Source organism: Lepidochelys olivacea (assembly GCF_965140295.1).
Source record: "Lepidochelys olivacea isolate rLepOli2 genome assembly, chromosome: 7".
NCBI lineage: Eukaryota > Metazoa > Chordata > Testudines > Cheloniidae > Lepidochelys > Lepidochelys olivacea.
Window position 1 is genome coordinate 54428392 of NC_140417.1, and position 21345 is coordinate 54449736.

Consider the following 21345-nt stretch of genomic DNA (forward strand, 5'->3'; position numbering starts at 1 on the left):
GGGGATTAGACCTCTTGGAAGCTGTGTTTTTGAGACACGTTGGAGAGCATGGTGGACCTGTTCCAGGCAGAGGGGCTGCATAACAGAAGGCAGGAACATGAGCGTTAGATACAAATCTGAGCTCAGATCAGTGTTTAACTCTGTTTTTAGTGACACCAAATGAGAAAATGGGCAGGATGGAGTTGACTCCTGCTGTGAGGCGCGTGGACTAAATCTGATCCTCTATCCCTTTATTTTCAGATCCTCTTTGCCTGTGCAGAGGCTCTCTATGCACACGGATATAGTAATGAAGCATGCCGTCTGACTGTAGAACTGGCCAGGGACCTACTGGCCAATCCTCCAGATCTCAAGGTGGAGCAGCCCCCAACCAAGGTAGAGAGGTGCCTTTGTGAAAAGAAGGGAGGGTGGGGAGGAATACACGGGATTGCCAGCCCCAACAATTCAAAAATCATGAGTCATATGGAGTTTGCCCTAAAATCATGAGGTTAAAAATAATTATATTGTGTTTTGGTCTTGATTTTTTAACTCTCGCTGCCTGTCCACTGTGTCAAGGGCACAGAAACACTCGGGCAGATGAACAGAATTTCACGATTCAGCAAGACTCAAATGCAGTAATATTCGCTGGTGGTGGTTCTTCTCTCTGTACAGGGCTGTACCAGGCCTTGGTCTGCCCTGAACCCCCTTTAGATCAGACTTCTCTGGCTGTTCAGCATTTCACCTGAAAAAGGGCAATGGGTCCTTCAGCATGACTTGAAGGGACTTTCAGTCATCCCTACCCTCACTAGACCCGGCGCCTCACACAGCCTTCCTATCTCTGCCTGCACTCAAGTGTTCTTGTCTGCCAGATGGGAACCACAATGAACAGCTCCTACCAGTGGTCCCTTGTGGATCTACACCTTCCATTTGAACAAAACACTTGATTTAACATTGCACCCTGGAAGCATGTTTAAAGCAAATGTCACTGTGTGCTATATAATTAAATGCCAATACCAAAAATACGGCCTTGTTTTTCCATAGCCCTACATTCACTTCACTTACCTGGTCTTCATGGATTTTCCGTACCTCTTCCGTATTTAAACCCTCAGTCACTTCCTTTATAACATGCACTATTGCTTGGACCCTGAGAGAGCAAACTCCTCTGGAAGTTGAGCACATGTTAACAATGCATTTTTAGTCTCTAGAGTTGTCTTCTAAAGTGGTGGAAGCTTTGGGATCTCGGAGTAGAGAATTGGAAGTGGGAGGAAATGAGAAAGGAAAGGATGGCTGGGAATCCACATGGCATTAAGCCAACTACGGTTGTCTTGGTGGTGTCCCTACCATTGAAAGGGAATCAAGGTTATAGAATCATAGAAGATTAGGGTTGGAAGAGACCACTGGAGGTCATCTAGTCCAACCCCCTGTTCAAAGCAGGACCAGCCCCAACTAAATCATCCCAGCCAGAGCTTTGTCAAGCCGGGCCTTAAAAACTTCTAAGAATGGAGATTCCACCACCTCCCCAGGTAACCCTTCCAGTGCTTCACCACCCTCCTAGTGAAATAATGTTTCCTAATATCCAACCTAGACCTCCCCCACTGCAACTTGAGACCATTGCTCCTTGTTCTGTAATCTGTCACTGAGAACAGCTGAGCTCCGTCTCTTTGGAACCCCCCCTTCAGGTAGTTGAAGGCTGCTATCAAATCCCCCTTTACTCTTCTCTTCTGCAGCGTAAACAATCCCAGTTCCCTCAGCCTCTCCTCATAAGTCATGTGCCCCAGCCCCTGATCAGTTTCGTTGCTCTCTGCTGAACTCCCTCCAATTTGTCCACATCTTTTCTGTAGTAGGGGGCCCAAAACTGGACACAATACTCCAGATGTGGCCTTACCAGTGCCGAATAGAGGGGAATAATCACTTCCCTTAATCTGCTGGTAATGCTCCTGCTAATGCAGCCCAATATCCCATTAGCCTTCTTGGCAATAAGGGCACACTGTTGACTCATATCCAGCTTCTCGTCCACTGTAACCCCTAGGTCGTTTTCTGCACAACTGCTGCCTAGCCATTCAGTCCCCAACCTGTAGTGGTGCATGGGATTCTTCTGTCCTAAGTGCAGGACTCTGCACTTGTCCTTGTTGAAACTCATTAGATTTCTTTTGGCCCAATCCTCCAATTTGTCTAGGTCACTCTGGACCCTATCCCTACCCTCCAGCGAATCTACCTCTCCCCTCAACTTAGTGTCATCTGTGAATTTGCTGAGGGTGCAATCCATCCCATCATCCAGATCATTAATGAAGATGTTGAACAAAACCGGCCCCAGGACAAACCCCTGGGGTACTCCACTTGATACCAGCTGCCAACTAGACATTGAGCCGTTGATCACTACCCGTTAAGCCTGACGATCTAGCCAGCTGTCTATCCACCTTATAGTCTATTAATCCAATCCATACTTTTTTTTACCTTGCTGGCAAGAATATAGTTGTTATATAGTTTGTCCAAGCCAGCACCCACCTGCTAAAATGGTCCAATATTGGAAGAGATGGCTTAGTGAGGAGGCAGGAGCCCCCATTGCATTGTCATCTGAGGGAAGGGTAGACAGATGCTGTGGGGGAGGAGCCATCCATAACCAGTGGTAATTGGGATTCTGCACCAAAAGAAGGTAGCATGTAAAATTGGGTCTGTTTCATCACCCAGAAACTGCTGGATTATGGAGGGGGACAGGGCAATAGGTAGAGCCAGGACAAAACAGTGCTTCCAGAATAATAGGTGCGTGTTCTCCTCAGTGCACAGGTGGGGAGGAGCTCCTGCAGGCAGGAGCATAGGGGGAATCACCGGCACATCCTTGCACTGCATTTCAATTCATTTCCTAACAAACCTGTTATGAACTACTCCTCACACAGGGGAAGAAGAACAAGGTGTCAACCAGCAAGCAGACATGGATGGCAACCAACACCCTGTCCAAAGCTGCTTTCCTGCTGACAGTGCTGAGCGAGAGGCTGGAATACCACAACCTGGCCTTCCGCATTGGCATGTTCGCCCTGGAGCTACAGAGGCCTCCTGCCTCTACCAAGGCCCTGGAGGTATAAAGTGGCTCAGAAAGACTGTACCTGTGAGCAGCACTGCGCTGCTGGGGTTTCCCCCTTCATGCTCAAGTATTCCCCGTTAGAGTTCTGTGCATCAGGTCCTGCCTTTAGGAGTGTTCTCAGAATTAGTCTTCACAGAGCCAAGCAGGCACTGAGTGAGTCCGTGAGTGACCTAGAATTTGTGTAGCAAAGGTTACTCCTATGTTGAAGACACCTTGGGCTAAATCTGTGGGAGGAAGTTCAGCGCTTGTCTACAGGAGAAAGTTGCAATTGTTTACCTTAAGAGGTAAACTTAAAATGATTTAATTAAACTGATGGAAACCCCTGTGCGGGCACTCTAAACTGATCTGAAATAAAGCCATTCTGGTGTTCCCCACAGGGTTTGCACTGGTTTAACTAACTCATTTTAAATTTCACACCTTAGGGTAAATTGTACTATGTATTTAGACATCTGAATGCGTACACAACGGTAGGTACACAACTTCACACACTTTAATTAATGCCCATAGGCCACCTTCTGTAAAAATGTGATCTTTTCAGATCTTGGTTGTATGAGTTGCTGCTCCTGTCACTTTCTGACTTGCAAGATTGCAGAATCCCCTGAAGGTGCAGATATTACCAGGCTCCTACTAAGGAATAAACTTATTACCCTAAGGTTATCTACATTCATGCTTAACAGTGTCTGCTGAGAAGATTAAATGTGGATCTGGAATTCACTGAATGCTTAAGCTGGCATGGGAAACAGTGCATTAAAAATGGAAAGAACACTACAGTGGAGAATAACACACTGTAATCCAACAATCTTTGTTCAGTGGAATATGTACTGGAATATTGTCCATTCCCCTCTTGGACAGTCCTTTCCTCCTCAGTTGTTGTATTGCACAAGATAACATCCTTCTCTGTAGGACTGGGAATGATCTGCCTTTCTAGTGACCTATCTGGCTGGATGCTTCTCCGTATGTCCTGATGAAGACTACTGACCTTTTTTCCCCAACCAGACCTCAGAGTAATTGGTTGGAAAGGGAAGATGACGAGAAGGTTGTGTATAGAGTAAAGCAAGTCTATTAGACTTTCATGTCCTATGGGCCGGCCTCCAACTGGGCACCATCCTCACTATTGTCTCTGTGTGGGAGAAGGCAGGGAGTGGCATGAGATCAATGGATTGTATGCTAATGAATCAATAACTGTTTCAGGGTTATTCCTGTATTTGATCATCTGCGTAGGGCAAGATGGTTCTATGACCAACGGTCTGTGATGGCTTTTTTTGCTTCCTTGTGGGTACCCTCAGGTGAAGCTGGCGTACCAGGAGTCTGAGATTGTGGCCTTATTAAAGAAGATCCCTTTGGGCACTAATGAGATGAACACCATTCGAGGAAGGGCTGAAGAGCTGAGAGAAGGAACCTTGTGTGATTACCGCCCTGTTCTGCCTCTCATGCTGGCCAGCTTCATATTTGATGTCCTATGTACTCCAGGTACTGTCCCAGTTGGTGTGTATGCAGAAGGGTCACGTTCCAAGACTCTGAACCTTGGGGACCAAAAGAAGCTTTCAGGGAAAATCTGCACTTCCCTTATGATGATTGCATCCCATTCTTACTTGTTCACCCTAAAGTTATACCTACTTCTGCTGTTCCCTCCACATTGCTATGGAGACTCTCTCTCTTCTTCAGTACTGACCTCCTTCCTAGCTCCCCTTTCATACAAAAACATTGGGAATCTTATCACATTTCTGACCCATTTGTGTCCCTGTAAAATAGTCACAGAGCCTTTCAATATATTTTTTACGACCCCACTGCTGCTTCTGTTGGAGGAAACAAATACATTAGCCATCAGAAAGAGAATTTGGCTTCCAAACCCATTCTGAAGCAGAGCTTGCTAGGGTTGGAGGGGTTCAGTTGAGGGAGAGGGAGAAAGCAGCAGACCCATGCCATGACCTTAGGGCTGGAATGGTGGTTTGAAATGGGAGCACAAACCCGAGACAGATCCTAGAATACATTCTGCTTTTGGGTCCTAGCTTCCTACAGCTGGGCACTAACTGTCTTCTCCTGTCTCTCCAGTGGTTTCTCCGACAGGGTCCAGACCCCCAAGCCGTAACTGGAATAATGAAATGCCTGGAGATGAGGAGCTTGGTTTTGAGGCAGCTGTTGCTGCTCTTGGTAAGAATCCAGCTCTTCCTCCACCTCAGAGGAGGAGGAGGGCTTTTCTCATTCACATTCTGAATCCTGCCCCCTTTTGTGGAGTGAATTGATGCCTGTTGACCTGGGTTTCATTGGTGCAGAAGTGGAAGTGTTTTGGTGGGATATTGTCAGAGCTGGGGAGGGAATCTGGGTGTGGGAAAACAGGAGATCCTGGGTGTCAGGTTTGAGGTGCATTGTGGGAGAAATGCAGCTGAGGACTGAAATTGACAGGTGGGCTGTTAAAGGGGTAGAGAGTGTGTTTTCAACCATTTTTGTTGCTATTTGCCTGAAAGAGTTGCCAGTTAAGCATAGCTGGAGCCTGAACAGTGCAGAGATTAACAGGCAGTCAGTTCAGAAGGGGTTAAACCTCAACAATAAAAACCCAGTAGAATTACTCCGTGGGATACTCATGGTTAGCTCAGACTTGGCTCAGTCTTCATGGGTGAGTTACACAAAATTCCTGGCTTCCAATTCATGTGTTTTAGCAAGAAAGTGGTGGTGTGTATAGCAGGCTTGTGGTATTACATACGTGAGTTTAAAGTAGTATATGTGTGGTGTTATCAGAACAATTTTCTTTCCTCCACCACCTCCTCCCCAGAAGGAAAGATACACTGATAGTGTTTGAATGTCTGCTAAGTGGCCGCTGCAGAAACTGGAGGCGGCAAAGAGCGTGAGCAGTCTGAGTGTCTAGTATTCCACTTCCTTTGTCTCCAGGAAGGAGCCTCAGGCAGGCCTGGACGTTCACCTTTTGGCCTGTCAGGATCAGGTTACCCTGGCAGTTGCAGTGCAGAATTCTGGGACAGACTCCAGCTCTCATTCTCAAGGGCATAAACTATGTGTAATGTCAACAAGCAAAAGAGGGCGAACTCTTTTCTTCATGACTAATAGGGGGAGATGAACAATAGAATACAGGGAAAGAGGTAAAATGTATCAGACACTCTTAAGCCTCTTGAATTCACCTGTCTCTGCATCCTTCTCTTCTTGGCCCTGCAGGCATGAAGACGACTGTGAGTGAAGCAGAGCACCCTCTTCTCTGCGAAGGAACCCGAAGAGAGAAGGGTGATCTGGCTCTAGCTCTGATGATCACGTACAAAGATGACCAGTCTAAACTGAAAAAGGTGTGTCCCTTTAAGTGATCAGAGCTGAATTACCCTGTGTCATATCCCACTCATAGCCTTAGGGTTGCATTGTATTGCTTGTATTCTCCTTCCAAGGCAAAATCTGAGTGCATACCGTAAGTTACTCTGCACAGGCCTAATTTCCAAGGGGTTCCTAAATTTCAGCCTTGCGTCACACATCTCTCACACTTCGTTCTCATTCACTACATCATCCTTCATCCATTAGGATGCTGTTGCCTGTGCCTTTGGATTTTCTGGGTAGTTCTGTATCTGCTCTGGGTGCTGGCTCAGTTTTGCCCCAGGGATATTGGCCTGCATTCTTTGCCCTGCCAAAGTGTTAGTCCTGTGTTCTTTGAGGTATTGGGCTCTGTTTTACATGTTGTCCTAATGCCAGTCCACTTTGCCCTGTAACCCGGGTACATGTACAGAAAATTGTAACCAACATTTTACTTCATACAACAGAACCTCAGAGTTATGAACACCTTGGGAATGGAGGTTGTTTGTAACTGTGAAATGTTTTGAACTCTGAACAAAAAGTTATGGTTGTTCTTTTGGAAGTTTACAACTGAACATTGACTTAATACAGCTTTGAAACTTTAATTTAAATGAAATGAGCACAGAAATAGTGTTCTTACTTCATCAAATCTTTTTTTAAACTTTCCCTTCATTTTTTTTAGTAGTATACATTTAACACAGTACTGTACTGTATTTGCTTTTTTTTTTAAACTCTGCTGCTGCCCGATAGCGTACTTCTGCTTCCAAATGCAGTGTGTGGTTGACCAGTCAGTTTGTAACTCCAGTGTTTGTAACTCTGAGGTTCTACTGTAATATATCCCAACTCAGCTGCATGTGTACACGTGTATATCTTATTTGGACTTGGAAGGACATAATTGTGCAGAACAATTAAAGAATTGCTGATTCTTCATGAAAAACTTTGAAGCCCATTCTATTCAGAAACAATTCTATTCTTCTAGAGTATTTTCAGCATTTTTCTACCTTCTTAAAGAGTTTACCTGTTCTGCTGCTCTTTCCCCTATTTCATGTTACAATCCTCTGCCTGTGGCATTACCAGTAATCTAGACATTAGTTCACTGAGACATCAAAATTGGTTACTTTTGTGTGAATGAACAACACAAATTGTTTTCATGCAAATGTTCCCTAGTAATAAAAATGGAAAAGTAAGGATCAGAAACTATTGTTAAAGAATAATAGAGTGCATTTCTCTAGTATATAGAAGTCTCAAAGGCCTTTCAACACTTCTGTACAGTAGGTTGGTATTAAACTGAGGCACAAAAGTGTAATGACTTGGCCAAGGTCACCCAGTGAGTCTGTGGCAGAACTGTGAATAGAACCCAGATCTCCTGGCTCCCAGTTCTGTGATTTAACCACCCGATGAGAATCAGAATTGTTTCCATATTGAATGTTGGAGGGGTCATTGGATTTTTAAGATGCATGTAAATGGAGAAGGAGTAGTCGGTACCATTTGAGTCTACCCTTACACAGTGGTGCAGTCATGTGAGTATGGAACCTGTCTGGCTGATCTCAGAGCCTGCTTTTCCTAAAGGAGCTGGACATGTATTTTCTTGACATTCTTGTCTAACAGAATTTATTTTCCCCCAGTAAGAAGCTGAATTAGTACCTTGCCAGTATCCTTTGGGATAATGGGTGTTTTCTCACTCTGCCTCTAACCCAATTTTTCTCCCCCATTAAAGATTTTAGACAAACTGCTAGACAGAGAGAGCCAAACGCACAAGCCACAGACTCTGAGTTCCTTCTACTCATCCAGCAAGCCCACAGTAGCCAATCAGAAATCTCCTTCCAAACATGCTGCCCAATCCACCACAGCTATCCAGCAGCTTCCAGGGACGTCAGTCACTCAGCAAGCAGGTGTAACCACTGCAGTCCAGAGCAGTCCTTCTGAAAGCTTTGTGGAGAAGAGTGCACAGGGTAAGAGATCTGCTGTTCCAGTGGGATCATGCAGAATGCCCTGTACTTACTGACGGGAAGGGAAACGAAAGTCCTTGTTCCTTTTGGGAGGAGGCCAGGGCTGATTTGTGCAATGGTCTGGATAATCAACTGTCACTGAACTCCATCTACTGCACTTTGCTCCTAGGGTAAAACTAACCGCCCACTTCAAGCATTTCTGTCCACTCTCGTGTCACAGAACAATTCACTCAACTCTTCAAGCTTCCTGTCTCTGGAGAGCTAATGATAAACTGGGTCCTGATTCATTTAAAAAGACTGCTCTAGTACCGTCTTTTATGTTGGTATTACAATGCTGTGGAGTTACAAAAATAAAACCTATGTACAGCTTCAGGGGCATCTGTGACATCAACAGACTAGAACAGCAAACTAGATGAGAGTGGGAAGTAAAGGTGAAAGGGAGTTAACAGTGGGAGAGGAGCATAAATTCCCCTCCCTGAAGTTTGTTTCCCCATGTGCTCTGTGCCCTTGCTTTAATGGAAGACATCACATGACGTGTATGGGAATGGCATGCAGCTCAAGAGAGGTGTTCCCTTCTAACCTTCTCCTACCAACACTGGTTATAGCTGGAGACGATAGCAATAGCTACAGGAAAGGTTGCTGTAGCAGTTCTATTCTAAACACCTGGCTTCAGCTGTATGGAACTGTCTGAAAGTTTGAGCTGTTAAACTGAACCGTTCTAAGCCTGGTCTCTGACAATGGTTTTTTTTAACTTGGAAGGAAAACAGTTGATTGATTATGAACAAAAGGAATTAGAAAAATACATTGTTCTCCCTTTACTAAAAAAAAGGTCTTGACCTTTCTTTGAGCAGCTAAAACTGCTGGGGCAGGAAGTTTGTCATGGAAATAAATCTTCTTGGTTGGCTGCAAAAGTACAAGCTGTCCTCTCTACGTATGACACGATGGCTGCATCCCCCAGGAGCTTGGGGGGAGGCATTGTCTCTGTGAGCTCTTGCTAGGATGCTGCAGTTCTGCGCAGTCCCACTGCAAGGCTGAGGCTTAATGCCACAATTTGTCCTCAAGTTTTGAGTGGCAGAAGTGTTTCGCTGGCTCTTGTGGAAAAACTTCATGGCTCAGTAAACTTTAAGTGCTGAGTGAATTTTTTCCATGTGACCCAGTGGGAGCCTGACACCACTAGAAACATTCAATCATAGAATCATAAAATATCAGGGTTGGAAGGGACCTCAGGAGGTCATCTAGTCCAACCCCCTGCTCAAAGCAGGACCAATCCCCAATTAAATTATCCCAGCCAGGGCTTTGTCAAGACTGACCTTAAAAACTTCTAAGGAAGGAGATTCCACCACCTCCCTAGGTAACGCATTCCAGTGTTTCACCACCCTCCTAGTTTTTCCTAATATCCACCTAAATCTCCCCCACTGCAACTTGAGACCATTACTCCTTGTCCTGTCATCCACTACCACTGAGAATATTCTAGATCCATCCTCTTTGGAACCCCCTTTGAGGTAGTTGAAAGCAGCTATCAAATCCCCCCTCATTCTTCTCTTTCACAGACTAAACAATCCCAGTTCCCTCAGCCTCTCCTCATAAGTCATGTGTTCCAGTCCCCTAATCATTTTTGTTGCCCTCCGCTGGACGTTTTCCAGTTTTTCCACATCCTTCTTGTAGTGTGGGACCCAAAACTGGACACAGTACTCCAGATGAGGCCTCACCAATGTCAAATAGAGGGGAACGATCACGTCCCTCGATCTGCTGGCAATGCCCCTACTTATACATCCCAAAATGCCATTGGCCTTCTTGGCAACAAGGACACACTGTTGACTCATATCCAGCTTCTTGTCCACTGTAACCCCTAGGCCCTTTTCTGCACAACTGCTGCCTAGCCATTCGGTCCCTCGTCTGTAGTGGTGCATTGGATTCTTCCATCCTAAGTGCAGAACTCTGCACTTGTCCTTGTTGAACCTCATCAGATTTCTTTTGGCCCAATCCTCCAATTTGTCTAGGTCCTTCTGTATCCTATCCCTACCCTCCAGCATATCTACTCCTCCTCCCAGTTTAGTGTCTTCTGCGAACTTGCTGAGGGTGCAATCCACACCATCCTCCAGATCATTTATGAAGATATTGAACAAAACCGGCCCCAGGACCGACCCTTGGGGCACTCCACTTGATACTGGATGCCAACTAGACATGGAGCCATTGATCACTACCCGTTGAGCCCGACAATCTAGCCAACTTTCTCCCCACCTTATAGTGCATTCATCCAGCCCATACTTCCTTAACTTGCTGACAAGAATACTGTGGGAGACAGTGTCAAAGGCTTTGCTAAAGTCAAGGAACAACACGTCCACTGCTTTCCCCTCATCCACAGAACCAGTTATCTTGTCATAGAAGGCAATTAGATTGGTTAGGCATGACTTGCCCTTGGTGAATCCATGCTGACTGTTCTTGATCACTTTCCTCTCCTCTAAATGCTTCAGGATTGATTCCTTGAGGACCTGCTCTATGATTTTTCTGGGGACTGAGGTGAGGCTGCCTGGCCTGTAGTTCCCAGCATCCTCCTTCTTCCCTTTTTTTAAAGATGGGCACTACATTAGCCTTTTTCCAGTCCTCTGGAACTTCCCCGGATCGCCATGAGTTTTCAAAGATATTGGACAATGGCTCCGCAATCACATCCGCCAACTCGTTTAGCACTCTCGGATGCAACGCTTCCATATTATGCATATCTGTGGCTTTGCCCCTCCTGCATATGCATTACAGTGTAGTATAGTTTTTAGTTACATGACCATGTACTAATTGCTGTATTTCCCCCCTACGACCTTATTTATACATGATGAGGAAACAGTTTAAATAACTTGCCCCAAACCCCATAATAGGTCAGTGTCAGAGCCAGGAGCTGTGTTACCACCGTAATGTAATAAGGGATAACTTGGATTTTCCTTGGCAGTTGCAATTGGAACAAGTGACCTTCTAGAAAAAGCTCTTTTCGTGCTGTATGCTGAATTCTGACCTTTGCTTATTGGAAATGTCCTGTTCTCCTTCTGAAGAGCATGTGGGGAAGGAGAAGGTGGACAAGGCAGGACCTGAATCACAATGTAAAGTGTCTTCAAATCCTGGGGCAGGATTATGTATGTGGAACTCAGATAAAAATACCAGAGCACCCTGTCTTAACTCAACTGAGGAGTAAACCTGTACATGTAAAAGCCAGCTGTGCTTTTAGCACTCATCTCCGAGGATGAGAAAAGGAGGATCTGTATCAAACTCCAGATCTGGCAGATTATCCTTCACAGCCCCAGGTGCTTCACTGCTTACCTGGCTTCATTTCTTTTGAGTGAGAGAAGCAGTGTTTATGCCTTTACAAAGGCATGGGGGTGTTCAGAGACATCTGGCTTCACATACGTTTCAAGACTTGTTTCATTGTCTCTTGCTGCTTTCCCGTTTGTCCAGAGAGCTCTCAGAGGTCTCCTTGCGAGCCGCCTGGGGAGTCCAGTGTCGTGAAACAGGAGGGGAAGGTTCCCAGTCGTCTGGCCCTTGGAAGTCGAGGTGGATACAATGGGAGATGCTGGGGCTCACCTGTCAGGCAGAAGAAGAAACACACAGGTATGAGGTTATCAAGTCATGCAGCATTCAAAGCTGTGCTAGGCCCTCTGCAGGGACAAACCAGTTCACCCACCTTTCCACTCTCTTGTCAGTCCCTCCCCTCAGTGAAAAAAGCAGTTCTTATCTGTGTGTAAGCTCTTATTGGGGTGGGGACACAGGTCTTTCCCTGTAAAGTCCCTTGTGTTTAACACAACCTGTGGTCTGGCTGGCGAATTAGGTATGTTGGAACTGAATGGATGCACTGTTTCCACAGTGCCCCCAGCTTCTGCTGGCCCAGGGAGCAGGGCACCATGCTTTTGGGCTTTGTGCCAAACTCAGATACGCTGCCACTGGCTCACTGGCTGAGTTACCCCCCCTTTCTGCTGCCTTCTGTGGGAACTGGGTGTGTTTGGGAGTAAGTTGTCTTGGGATTGCGGGTGGGGAAAACTTCTGTTTAAATTGGATGGGATGTTAAAATACCGTATATACAATGGGGACATTGTACTGCATTCTTTTGATAAAACCATAAAATAATACACAGTCTGCTGGGCTTGGTGATCGATGTGTACAATTGCTTTGATTCTCGTCATCGAAATGTACCAAAGATCTACGCGGAGTGCGCATGGCAGGGAAGTATGTGCAATGGGCTTCCCTTTCCCCTCTGTCGGGGCGCTGTGGACTTCTCTGTATTTTGAAACTGCAAAATCAGTGCAGGATTGGTTGGATGAACTGGCCAGTTTTGTCTATGAATGTACATTCCAGTTGTGGTTTGCAAAGAAATAAAACCCTCCTTAGCTGTTTACCCTGCCTGTGGTGTGAATGGCTTGGGACCTGTTCAGGTGTGCAATGGTCCCAGAGAGGAGCTTGCCCATTGATATGCCCTCTGTTGTCTGTGGTGTTGTAGGCATGGCCAGTATTGACAGCAGTGCTCCCGAAACCACCTCCGACAGCAGTCCAACCCTCAGTCGGCGGCCCCTTCGTGGGGGATGGGCAGCCACCTCCTGGGGCAGAGGACAGGACAGTGACAGCATCAGCAGCTCGTCCAGTGACTCGCTGGGCTCATCGTCCTCGAGTGGCAGCAGGAGAGCCAGTGGTGGAGCACGTGCAAAGACTGTGGAAGTTGGCAGGTAAGATCCATAGTCACTGTCATGTGTTCTTCCCTTAGTACATGACACCTCGTGGCTTCATTGGTCCGGAGTCAAGTGTACACACGGACATGTGTACGTTTGTGGAATGCCTGTTGGTGAGAGCTTGCTGAGCCTGAAGAGAGGAGCTCTGTGAGTGACCTAGGTGCTTGCTCCTTTCCAAGTGGTTCCTGTATCTTGTCATTCCAGGTATAAAGGGAGGCGGCCGGAAAGCCATGCACCTCATGTCCCAAACCAACCCTCAGAAGCAGCTGCTCACTTCTACTTTGAACTGGCCAAGACAGTTCTTATCAAGGCGGGTGGAAACAGCAGTACCTCCATCTTCACTCATCCCTCCTCCAGTGGTGGGCACCAGGGGCCCCACCGCAACCTCCATCTCTGCGCCTTTGAGATTGGGCTCTATGCACTAGGGCTGCACAACTTTGTCTCCCCCAACTGGCTCTCTCGAACCTACTCCTCCCATGTCTCTTGGATCACAGGTTAGGGCAGCATTATTAGGGGGCTTTTATCTGGTGGAGTGGGGAGCTTGATCTTAGTAACATCATTGACAAGACACTGATGCACACAGCTGCAGCCTGCCATGGACAACTGCACACACCAGGAGGCAAGGGTTTGCACAGGTGGTCCTTACTACAGCTTGGGGAGGATTCTGGTGCCAACACCTGCTTCTTGACTTAGCACTGTGGCTGATTATGGTGCACAGAAGTCTCTGGGCATGCAGGGATCCATAGGATTGTCTTAGTGGGATAGGGCCTCTCTTTGAGGATCTCTGCTGACGAGGCACACTTGCTAAGCGTTGTGGCTGAGCGTGTTGGAGACTTTGACCTTCCCCCTCTACCCCATTACACTCAGACCTTCTGCTAGCTTCCCCACTGTGGCTTGGAGAGCTCAGATAGCCATAGTGGAAAGCTAAAAGAATGTTGATGTATTTCTCATATAAGGAAAAGTTAGTTCCCTTTTCTCAGGCTGGAATATCCCCCAGGCCCTCTAGAAGTGTCTGACTCCTTTCTGTGCATTAGCATACATTTAGGCATTCTCCAGGCCATCTAAGGGGAATGTTAATCCAGTGGCAGTGGGGAGCACTTGGCTAGTTTATCCTGTTGCTGCCTTCCACCTTCCCCCTGTAGACAGTGCTCTGGCCTACCATGACTGTCCTGCTGGTCAAGCAGCTGCACAGAGCTGTGTCTAGGATTCAGCAGTGCTGCTGTGTCACTACTAGTGTGATGCAAGTGTGTGAACTCCCTGCTTATTCAGGGCCCTGCCTTTGCCAGTCGGACAGGAAGCTAGAGGAGAGCGCCTGGGTTCCACCTGCCTTCCCCAAAGAAAGCCTTGTACTTTGGGGAATTCCAGGCTTCTCCCCCCACAGAGACATGGCGTCTCTAACCTTAACCCTCTTGATAATATGATCCAATGGCTGGAAGTGGAAGCTAGACACATTCAGACTGGAAGCAAGGTGCACATTTTTAATCTTTGGAACAGTTTACCAAGGGGCATGGTGGATTCGCCAGCACTGACAATTTTAAAATCCAGACTGGGTGTTTTTCTAACAGATCTGCTCTAGAGATTATTTGGGGGCAGTCTCTGGCCTGTGCTAGGTGAGCCCAATGGGTCTGTGATTCTCCCCAAAAGAGCTGATTGGTGCTGTGATTGAGTCTGTTGAGGGTGGTGTGTGATGCTTGTCCTTCTCTTTCCCTCTGGTTACTAGGGCAGGCCATGGAGATTGGCAGCGCAGCCTTGAACATTCTGGTGGAGTGTTGGGATGGACACTTGACTCCTCCGGAAGTGGCGTCATTGGCAGATAGGGCTTCAAGGGCCAGGGACTCCAACATGGTGCGAGCAGCTGCTGAACTGGCCCTCAGCTGCCTGCCCCATGCCCATGCCCTGAACCCAAATGAGATCCAGAGGGCCCTGGTGCAGTGCAAGGAGCAGGTAAGCATCGCTTCCTGGGGGCAGTCTGACCTCAGAAGGTTCTGGACATGCCAGGGAGCCAGCTGTTATCAGTGGGATTGACTCCTCCCTGCCTTGTGAAGACAGAGTAACACAGCGCTGATTCCAGTGCTGCATTATAGAGGTTTCTCCTGTCCTTTGTGGGCAGTCTCTGGTTATTATCTTGCTGTCTGCTTTGGGCAGCATTGGCCATTCTGAAGCATGTTGCAGTCCTTGGTATCTTACCTGCTGCAGTTTTCTTCTATCCCTCATGCTGCTGGGTTTGTTTTCTCCATTCTCTGCCCCCCTTCTCAGGATAACCTGATGCTGGAGAAGGCCTGCATGGCTGTGGAAGAGGCAGCCAAAGGAGGTGGGGTGTACCCAGAAGTCCTGTTTGAGGTGGCACACCAGTGGTACTGGCTCTATGAACAGACTGTTGGTGGGACCCCGGCGCAGAGAGAAGGAGCCACTGGTTGCAGCGCCAGTGGTGCCCGGGCAGCCTCTGAAGCAGTGCGCGGATTGACAGACAGCAGGGCGGCTGCTGAACCCACCACTGTGACAGTGGCAGCCGCAGTGACAGCAGCAGCGACAGTAGTGCCGGTGATCTCTGTGGGGTCAACTATCTACCAGCAGCACACGATGGCCGGGCCAGCCATGGCCCATGCACACACCCAGGGCCTGCATCCCTACACTACTCTCCAGACCCATATACCCTGTAACCCCCAATATATTGGACACCCAATCCAGCACATGCCGCGCCCAGCAGTCTTCCCTGTGCCAGGCTCGGCGTACCCCCAGGTGAGTCCCCATCAGTGGCCTGGTGTTCTATAGATAGTCCTCTGCATTCATGGTAACCTAGCTCAGCTTCTTAGAGAGGAAACAGAGTCTAGTGGGGTGAGCCAAGATCTCTGGAGCTCCAGTCTCAGCTCTGCCACTGATTCACTTTGCAAGTCACGTCAGCTTTCCCATCGGTAAAGCAGATTTATTTACTTACCTCCCACGGGTAGGTAATGCATGTAAAGCGATTTGAGAACATTAAGGGTAGTATCAGCTATTGGCATTACAACTGGTATTGCTATGGTGCCCAAAGTATTCTAGGCACAGTACAGAAATGTCCCAGCCCTGAAGAGCTGGCAGTCTAGGCAGCAGAGTGGGATGTGACGATGGAGTAGGGAGGAGTAGGAACTGGGTAAACTTTTGGGAAACGGGGAGCCTATATAGGAAGGATGGATGGGCTCCACCTACACCAAAATGAAACCAGATTGCTGGCACTTAAAATTAAAAAGAGCATAGAGCAGTTTTTAAACTAGGGGCTGGGAGAAAGCCGACAGGTGTGGAGGAGCACATGGTTCAGACAGAGACATTCCTTAGGGGAGCATCTACTAATAGAGATACTCTGTCCTAGTAAGGAGGAGAGTATGGAAGATGAAAAATACAGGTAGGATCTGATGAGAAACATTCAAATGATAAAAAGTCTCATTCAATTACATCATGTAATGGGTGGCAGCTAAAAAGTGACAAGTTTTTAAAGTGTTTATATTCCAATGCTAGAAGTCTAAATAATAAGATGGGTGAATTAGAGTGCCTCATATTAAATGAGGATATTGGTATAATAGGCATCACAGAAACTTGGTGGAATGAGGATAATCAATGGGATTTGTACCAGGGTACAAAATATATTGGAAGGACAGAACAGGTTGTACTGGTGGGGGAGTGGCATTATATATGAAAGAAAGCGTAGAATCAAATGAAGTAAAAACCTTAAATGAACCAAACTGTACAATAGAATCTTTATGGATAGTAATTTCATGCTCGAATAATAATAATGTAGCAGTAAGGAGATATTACCGACCACCTGACCAGGATGGTGATAGTGACTGTGAAATGCTCAGGGAGACTGGAGAGGCTATTAAAATAAAAAACTCGATAATAATGGGGGATTTCAACTATCCTCATATTGACTGGGTACATATCACCTCAGGAGAAGACGCAGAGATAAAGTTTCTTCACACCATAAATGACTGCTTCTTGGAGCAGCTAGTCCTGGAACCCACAAGAGGAGAGGCAATTCTTGATTTAGTCCTAAGTAGAGCATAGGATCAGGTCCAAGAGGTGAATATAGTTGGACCGCTTGGTAATAGTGACCGTAGTATAATTAAATTTAACATCCCTGTGGAGGGGAAAACACCACACTGGCTCAACATTGTAGCATTTAATTTCAGTAAGGGGAACTACACAAAAATGAGGAGGTTAGTTAAACAGAAATTAAAAGGTACAGCACCAAAAGTAAAATCCCTGCAAACTACATGGAAACTTTTTAAAGACACCATAATAGAGACTCAACTTAAATTTATATCCCCAAATTAAAAAACACAATAAGAGAACCAAAAAAGTGCCACCGTGGCTAAACAACAAAGTAAAAGAAGCAGTGACAGGCAAAAAGGCATCCTTTAAAAAGTGGAAGTTAAATCCCAGTGAGGAAAATGGAGAGGAGCATAAACTCTGGCAAGTGAAGTGTAAAAATATAATTAGGAAGGCCAAAAAATAATTTGAAGTACAACTAGCCAAAGACTCAAAAAGTAATAGCGAAATTTTTTAAGTACATCAGAAGCAGGCAGCCTGCTAAACAACCAGTGGGGCCACTGGATGATCGAGATGCTAAAGGAGCACTCAAGGACGATAAGGCCATTGCGGAGAAACGAAATGAATTCTTTGCATTGGTCTTCGTAGCTGAGGATGTGAGGGAGATTCCCAAACCTGAGCCATTGTTTTTAGGTGACAGATCTGAGGAACTGTCCCAGATTGAGGTGCCGTTAGAGGAGGTTTTGGAGCAAATTGATAAACTAAACAGTAATAAATCACCAGGACCAGATGGTATTCACCCAAGAGTTCTGAAAGGTTTCAGAGTAACAGCCGTGTTAGTCTGTATTCGCAAAAAGAAAAGGAGTACTTGTGGCACCTTAGAGACTAACCAATTTATTAGAGCATAAGCTTTCGTGAGCTACAGCTCACTTCATCAGATGCATATCGTGGAAACTGCAGCAGACTTTATATATACACAGAGAATATGAAACAATACCTCCTCCCACCCCACTGTCCTGCTGGTAATAGCTTATCTAAAGTGATCATCAGGTGGGCCATTTCCAGCACAAATCCAGGTTTTCTCACCCTCCACCCCCCCCCCACAAATTCACTCTCCTGCTGGTGATAGCCCATCCAAAGTGACAACTCTTTACACAATGTGCATGACAATCAAGTTGGGCTATTTCCTGCACAAATCCAGGTTTTCTCACATCCCCCCCACCCCCATACACACACAAACTCACTCTCCTGCTGGTAATAGCTCATCCAAACTGACCACTCTTCAAGTTTAAATCCAAGTTAAACCAGAACATCTGGGGGGGGGGGGGTAGGAAAAAACAAGAGGAAACAGGCTACCTTGCATAATGACTTAGCCACTCCCAGTCTCTATTTAAGCCTAAATTAATAGTATCCAATTTGCAAATGAATTCCAATTCAGCAGTTTCTCGCTGGAGTCTGGATTTGAAGTTTTTTTGTTTTAAGATAGCGACCTTCATGTCTGTGATTGCGTGACCAGAGAGATTGAAGTGTTCTCCGACTGGTTTATGAATGTTATAATTCTTGACATCTGATTTGTGTCTATTTATTCTTTTACGTAGAGACTGTCCAGTTTGACCAATGTACATGGCAGAGGGGCATTGCTGGCACATGATGGCATATATCACATTGGTGGATGTGCAGGTGAACGAGCCTCTGATAGTGTGGCTGATGTTATTAGGCCCTGTGATGGTGTCCCCTGAATAGATATGTGGGCACAATTGGCAACGGGCTTTGTTGCAAGGATAAGTTCCTGGGTTAGTGGTTCTGTTGTGTGGTATGTGATTGTTGGTGAGTATTTGCTTCAGGTTGCGGGGCTGTCTGTAGGCAAGGACTGGCCTGTCTCCCAAGATTTGTGAGAGTGTTGGGTCATCCTTTAGGATAGGTTGTAGATCCTTAATAATGCGTTGGACGGGTTTTAGTTGGGGGCTGAAGGTGACGGCTAGTGGCGTTCTGTTATTTTCTTTGTTAGGCCTGTCCTGTAGTAGGTAACTTCTGGGAACTCTTCTGGCTCTATCAATCTGTTTCTTTACTTCTGCAGGTGGGTATTGTAGTTGTAAGAAAGCTTGACAGAGATCTTGTAGGTGTTTGTCTCTGTCTGAGGGGTTGGAGCAAATGCGGTTGTATCGCAGAGCTTGGCTGTAGACGATGGATCGTGTGGTGTGGTCAGGGTGAAAGCTGGAGGCATGCAGGTAGGAATAGCGGTCTACTACATGCTACAAGGGGCCACAGCAATGGTTCCCTCAACCCACCTAGCAATATTGTTAACCTATCCAACTATACTCTCAGCCCAGCAGAAGCAGCTGTTCTATCTCGGGGCCTCTCCTTCTGCCCCTCCACCCCCACGAACATGATACAGTTCTGTGGTGACCTAGAATCCTATTTTCGATGTCTCCGACTCAAGGAATATTTCCAAAATACCTCTGAACAGCATACTAATCCACAGAGGTCTCCCTACCAACACTACAGAAAGAGGGATTCTAGGTGGACTCCTCCTGAAGGTCGAAACAGCAGACTGGACTTCTACATAGAGTGCTTCCGCCAACGTGCACGGGCTGAAATTGTGGAAAAGCAGCATCACTTGCCCCATAACCTCAGCCATGCGGAACGCAATGCCATCCACAGCCTCAGAAACAACTCTGACATCATAATCAAAAAGGCTGACAAAGGAGGTGCTGTTGTCATCATGAATAGGTCGGAATATGAACAAGAGGCTGCTCGGCAGCTCTCCAACACGAGTTTCTACAAGCCATTACCCTCTGATCCCACTGAGAGTTACCAAAAGCAACTACAGCATTTGCTCAAGAAACTTCCTGAAAAAGCACAAGATCAAATCCGCACAGACACACCCGTGGAACCCCGACCTGGGATATTCTATCTACTACCCAAGATCCATAAACCTGGAAATCCTGGGCGCCCCATCATCTCAGGCATTGGCACCCTGACAGCAGGATTGTCTGGCCATGTAGACTCCCTCCTCAGGCCCTACGCTACCAGCACTCCCAGCTACCTTCGAGACACCACTGACTTCCTGAGGAAACTTCAATCCATCGGTGATCTTCCTGATAACACCATCCTGGCCACTATGGATGTAGAAGCCCTCTACACCAATATTCCACACAAAGATGGACTACAAGCCGTCAAGAACACTATCCCCGATAATGTCACGGCTAACCTGGTGGCTGAACTTTGTGACTTTGTCCTTACCCATAACTACTTCACATTTGGGGACAATGTATACCTTCAGATCAGCGGCACTGCTATGGGTACCCGCATGGCCCCACAGTATACCAACATTTTTATGGCTGATTTAGAACAACGCTTCCTCAGCTCTCGTCCCCTAAAGCCCCTACTCTACTTGCGCTATATTGATGACATCTTCATCATCTGGACCCATGGAAAAGAAGCCCTTGAGGAATTCCACCATGATTTCAACAATTTCCATCCCACCACCAACCTCAGCCTGGTCCAGTCCACACAAGAGATCCACTTCCTGGACACTACAGTGCTAATAAACAATGGTCACATAAACACCACCCTATACCGGAAACCTACTGACCGCTATTCCTACCTGCATGCCTCCAGCTTTCACCCTGACCACACCACACGATCCATCGTCTACAGCCAAGCTCTGCGATACAACCGCATTTGCTCCAACCCCTCAGACAGAGACAAACACCTACAAGATCTCTGTCAAGCTTTCTTACAACTACAATACCCACCTGCAGAAGTAAAGAAACAGATTGATAGAGCCAGAAGAGTTCCCAGAAGTTACCTACTACAGGACAGGCCTAACAAAGAAAATAACAGAACGCCACTAGCCGTCACCTTCAGCCCCCAACTAAAACCCGTCCAACGCATTATTAAGGATCTACAACCTATCCTAAAGGATGACCCAACACTCTCACAAATCTTGGGAGACAGGCCAGTCCTTGCCTACAGACAGCCCCGCAACCTGAAGCAAATACTCACCAACAATCACATACCACACAACAGAACCACTAACCCAGGAACTTATCCTTGCAACAAAGCCCGTTGCCAATTGTGCCCACATATCTATTCAGGGGACACCATCACAGGGCCTAATAACATCAGCCACACTATCAGAGGCTCGTTCACCTGCACATCCACCAATGTGATATATGCCATCATGTGCCAGCAATGCCCCTCTGCCATGTACATTGGTCAAACTGGACAGTCTCTACGTAAAAGAATAAATAGACACAAATCAGATGTCAAGAATTATAACATTCATAAACCAGTCGGAGAACACTTCAATCTCTCTGGTCACGCA

At 46.6% G+C, this 21345-nt stretch overlaps 1 protein-coding gene across 1 annotated transcript in view; it reads left to right on the plus strand.

The window, feature by feature from the left end:
- Nucleotides 1–21345, plus strand: part of ZSWIM8 (zinc finger SWIM-type containing 8) — a 145087-nt gene that overhangs the window by 105953 nt on the left and 17789 nt on the right. Inside the window, exons 11-21 of the mRNA XM_084633567.1 lie at nucleotides 241–372; nucleotides 2871–3050; nucleotides 4342–4525; nucleotides 5108–5206; nucleotides 6221–6345; nucleotides 8058–8292; nucleotides 11731–11883; nucleotides 12767–12989; nucleotides 13197–13486; nucleotides 14713–14936; nucleotides 15249–15731. Of these exons, the coding sequence (XP_084489693.1) occupies nucleotides 241–372; nucleotides 2871–3050; nucleotides 4342–4525; nucleotides 5108–5206; nucleotides 6221–6345; nucleotides 8058–8292; nucleotides 11731–11883; nucleotides 12767–12989; nucleotides 13197–13486; nucleotides 14713–14936; nucleotides 15249–15731 (2328 nt within the window). The remainder of the gene's footprint in view (nucleotides 1–240; nucleotides 373–2870; nucleotides 3051–4341; nucleotides 4526–5107; nucleotides 5207–6220; nucleotides 6346–8057; nucleotides 8293–11730; nucleotides 11884–12766; nucleotides 12990–13196; nucleotides 13487–14712; nucleotides 14937–15248; nucleotides 15732–21345) is intronic.